This window comes from Diaphorina citri, unplaced genomic scaffold (assembly GCF_000475195.1).
Source record: "Diaphorina citri unplaced genomic scaffold, Diaci psyllid genome assembly version 1.1 scaffold563, whole genome shotgun sequence".
NCBI classification, from domain to species: Eukaryota; Metazoa; Arthropoda; class Insecta; order Hemiptera; family Psyllidae; genus Diaphorina; species Diaphorina citri.
The window spans coordinates 100,984-105,055 of NW_007377997.1; the positions used below are offsets into that span (position 1 = coordinate 100,984).

The window sequence follows — 4,072 nt, forward strand, 5'->3', positions numbered from 1 at the left end:
ATAACTTACTAAAAGACTAAGAAAAATGATCTATTCCTACTACCTACTCAGAAACTTTTTAAAATTAAATCTCTTGAGAGAAACATACTTTGTAATGTAATGTAAATGCATTTTCTTTGTGTTATTATGTCACAACTTTGGTGCTCACTGCAGCATTGTAGGATTTTCCCAATATCTCAATAATCCTAAAATCCAATGTTTACCTACCATGCTGGCACCGGTCGCTATACGCATTTATATGTCATAGCTACTCATTTTCCTCACGAGGCTGAGTGGGCCCCGCAACAGCCAGTCACGGAATCAATCATTTGGATGATACAAATTTCTTGACCCCGCCGGGAATCGAACCCGGGTCTCCCGCGTGCAAGGCGAGCGCAGTGACCACTACGCCATGGGAGCTGACTGGTTACCACTTCAATGCCAAACAATAAACTAGCCCTAGAAGCCCATAGCCTATCATAACTGAGTACATAATCACTAGCTAAAAGTTGAATTTTGACTAGTCTACAATTCTAGAGTTTCATGATTCTGAGTCAAAATGCTTGCCATGCAGGAGGTCTTGGATTCGATTCTCACTATCGACAAAAGTTTTCGATTACCTACAAATAGGAGTTGACCAGTACGCCATCGAAGCCATTCACTAAAGACCTTAGCATAATAAGGTACCTGACCCAAAGTTCGCCACCCTAGTGTTTGTTTATTTTTTGTTTTTTTATTTTAAAAGATATTGAGGACCTTTTTCCAGGAAAAGCTAGATAATTTTGTTGTTCACCATTCTATTTGACATCCCAATAAATAAATCATTTAGGAAAATTTTCCAAGGGAAAATTCTAGACCTCCACAAATGGCGAACTTGGGATACCGCTGCTGGTAACTTCGCCAGGGGGGTGGCGAACTTGGCTTTATGGATTTTTCTATTAAAATAAAGGAAAAGAGAAACATTTTCTTTTTTTTAAGAATGAAAAAAGGTAATTAGTTTTATTCAAAAGTAAGTATGAGTAATAAACTAAAAAAATAATAAACTAAATAATGATGTACCTTACTCACAACTGGGACATACAAACAAATCATCATCGTCTTTGGTGAACCCAATGCACTCTTCATGTGCAAACCTAGCACATATGTTGCATGCTCTCATGTCCTTAAATTCACAAACTTCACACACAAAACAGTACCAGGCTTCTTTTTCAGATGTCTTTCGCGGTGGTTCCTTTGAGGGCTGCTGTGGCTTCTTCGAGGACTGCGGTAGCTCCTTGGAGGGCTGCTGTGGCTCCTTGGAGGACTGCTGTGGCTCATTTGTGGACTGCTGTGGCTTCTTTGAGGGCTGCTGTGGCTTCTTCGAGGACTGCGGTAGCTCCTTGGAGGGCTGCTGTGGCTCCTTTGAGGACTGCGGTGGCTCCTTGGAGGGCTGCTGTGGCTCCTTGGAGGACTGCTTTGGCTCCTTGGAGGGCTGCTGTGGCTCATTTGTGGACTGCTGTGGCTTCTTTGAGAGCTGGAGTGGTTTCTTCGAGGCCTTTCTGGCCTTTCTGGTCCGCCTTTCTGGTCCGCCTTGATGTTGATGGTTGAGGTATCTGAGGTGTTCTTAACATGTTTTTGAGACGATTTTGCCTTTTCACTTCTGTCTCTCTCCCATTCTCTCCCTCTATCTCTCTTCTTTTCCCCCTAACTCAATCATCCTAACACCTCGTCAATCCAAATCTCTCCCTCACTCTCTCTTTCTTCTTTTCCCTTTAACACAATTTTCCTTTCGCTCACTCCCCCTTCTTCTCTCTCCCTCTCTCTCTCTCTCTCTCTCTTCTCATCCCTATTAACACTGGGTGTTAATGATTTGCATTGTTCTTCATTGTTCTCCTAATTTATATCCACACCTCCCCCTCCCTCTCCCTCCCACTCTATTCTCTCCCCTCCCACTCTCTCCCATTTCATCTCTCCTCCTCCCACCGTTCTTTGTTCGCTGGGAAATTACCCCTGCTTCTCTTTCACAGGCGTGGTTGCAGTGAGTAAACTTTGGAAACTTGAACGATTTTATACGAAAAGGATCTACCTTTTTTTGGTAGACCGGTTTTCCTGATGCGTTGTTGGAAATTACGCTCAAAAATACTGGGTATAAAAACGTCTCATTACTTTTCAACACATTATTACCTAGTTAACTTGGTTGGTAGCGCGTCTGCCTTGTAAGCGCTAGGATTTTATCCTGATGGGATAATATTCGTTCTCGGAACGGCTGGCTTTCTCCTATCCTGTCTTCCTTTTCTCTTCGATTTCGAAAGCTCTTCTTCGATAAAACCCTCCAAGTTTCGCATGGAAGGAAAATTTCAGGAAGACAGAATTCTTCCCGAAAACAAATGACTTTTTATTGTGGCTTTTGCAACAGATTTCGCTCGTTTTTCATCTCCCCCACAACATCACAGGCTCACAGCTTTACACGGCAGAGCTGTTAGAAATGACTGTGATTTAGCGCTTTATTTACATGACTAGGTATGCTATGAGATAGGCACTCAAGTGATTAATTTACATCAAGAATGTGTTGTAGTATTCAAATGGTAGGTATGCCTATTTTACATTAATGTGAGGACTTGAAGAGGCGGATAGCTTTTCGTCCAGTGGAATTTCAAACCACCCTCCGTAAATCACTTCTAAGCAGAAGAATTTATTATATAAAATACATAAACAATCTGCCAGCCTCTGGCTGGATGCTATATAAGCACAGAATATCAATTAATCATTGGATATTTGTCTTCATTTGATTTTTCTTTCTATACAAGTATCTAGATTTCTTGTCATCTTGTCACTTGCTCACTGAATAAATATGATTGTGAAGAATACCTACCTATGTAAAGACTGTTTGATAATTGTTAAAACTAGATATCTACTATCAGAAATCAAACGTGTCTATTGATTCTAAGGGTAATGTTACACCAAGCGCGCATTTGCAAACGAACGTTTGCAAACGTTTGTGAACATGTGAACGTTTGCAAACAATGGGCACTTGGTGTAGGTAACATTACCTGAAAAACCGACAGCAGCCGGATCAACTCCGCGCACACACGAACGTTGTTTGCAAGCCAATGTTTGTGGAAAAATGATTGCAAACGTTTGCAAACATTGCAAACGATGCGCGCTTGGTGTAACATTACCCTAAGGTCCTTTGTACATTGGAGGCTCTATTATTGGAAAAGTCGTGATGGTACTAAGCTACCCTTTCAATGTGCGACAAGCCTTAATATATTATGTTAGGTACTGATCAGACTTACCTAATATAACTATAAGTGAATATAAGGGTCACACAGCTCAATTTCTGCATGAAATCAAAACATTCCACTTTGACAAGCAAGAGTTGTGTGTGCAAATCTGTGTCAAGTCTCATCAACTTGAAACCCTTATTGAAATAGAAACTTGTCATGGGTCAGGATTCAGGATCCTAATGATAAGTAAACATCAAACTTTAACAAACTTACCAACCTCAAGAGCTTTGCAAAACAACGAACTTAGAAGCCTCAAAATACTACAGAACATCAAACTTAGCCGTCTGTAACACTCTGCTGCAACATTACAGGGTCACAAAAGATCTAACAAGGTCGCAGTGACCAAGAATTATTAATTAAAGCCGATGACCCTACTTATACAGGGTGTACAGGGTCTCGAACCCGTAAGTCACACGTCCTTACCTGTAAGTCGCACGTCCTTCAAAGTTGCACCAATAGATTCCTCGTCAAAAGTTCCAAACGAGAGAATGCTTGGTGGACCCTAAAAGTGTACTGAGGACTTTTATGGGGGTAGACACCCGATTTTACGGAATAATTTCCGAGGGGGCACTTTTAGGTTGAAAATCCTGTATAGACGAGACAGCAGACACATCACAAACATCTATAACTAGTCAGTTCCCATGACGTAGTGGTCACTGCGCTCGCCTTGCACGCGGGAGACCCGGGTTCGATTCCCGGCGGTGTCAAGAAATTTGTATCATCCAAATGATTGGAGAGAGAGAGAGAGAGAGAGAGAGAGAGAGAGAGAGAGAGAGAGAGAGAGAAAAAATAAAATATAAAAACAAAAAGAGAGAGAGTTATATAAA

General features: G+C 41.4%; 2 protein-coding genes across 2 annotated transcripts in view; one reads left to right on the forward strand and one right to left on the reverse strand.

Moving 5' to 3' along the window:
• Positions 1–707: 707 nt before the first annotated feature.
• LOC103510135 (activating signal cointegrator 1 complex subunit 2 homolog) lies at positions 708–3,403 on the reverse strand. The gene is made up of 2 exons (XM_008474779.3): positions 3,255–3,403; positions 708–1,571 (listed from the first exon to the last, which is right to left on the reverse strand). Exons 1-2 carry the CDS (start codon positions 3,401–3,403, stop codon positions 1,040–1,042), a joined length of 681 nt encoding a protein of 226 aa, XP_008473001.1. The 3' UTR covers positions 708–1,039.
• Positions 3,404–3,424: 21 nt separating this feature from the next.
• The window catches only part of LOC103510136 (ATP-dependent RNA helicase bel), a gene marked incomplete in the record, with an annotated part of 10,085 nt that continues 9,437 nt past the window's right edge, over positions 3,425–4,072 (forward strand). The window contains 1 exon segment of the mRNA XM_026824268.1: positions 3,425–3,431. Within this exon segment, the coding sequence (XP_026680069.1) occupies positions 3,425–3,431 (7 nt within the window).

Excerpts from the sequence above, each read along its gene's own strand:
- LOC103510135 (XM_008474779.3), bottom strand. The coding sequence starts at position 3,403 with ATGACAAGTTTCTATTTCAATAAGGGTTTCAAGTTGATGAGACTTGAC. Across the intron at positions 1,572-3,254 it reads TTCACTTATAGTTATATTAG|ATACCTCAACCATCAACATC; the intron begins GTAAGTCTGATC and ends AGAACACCTCAG.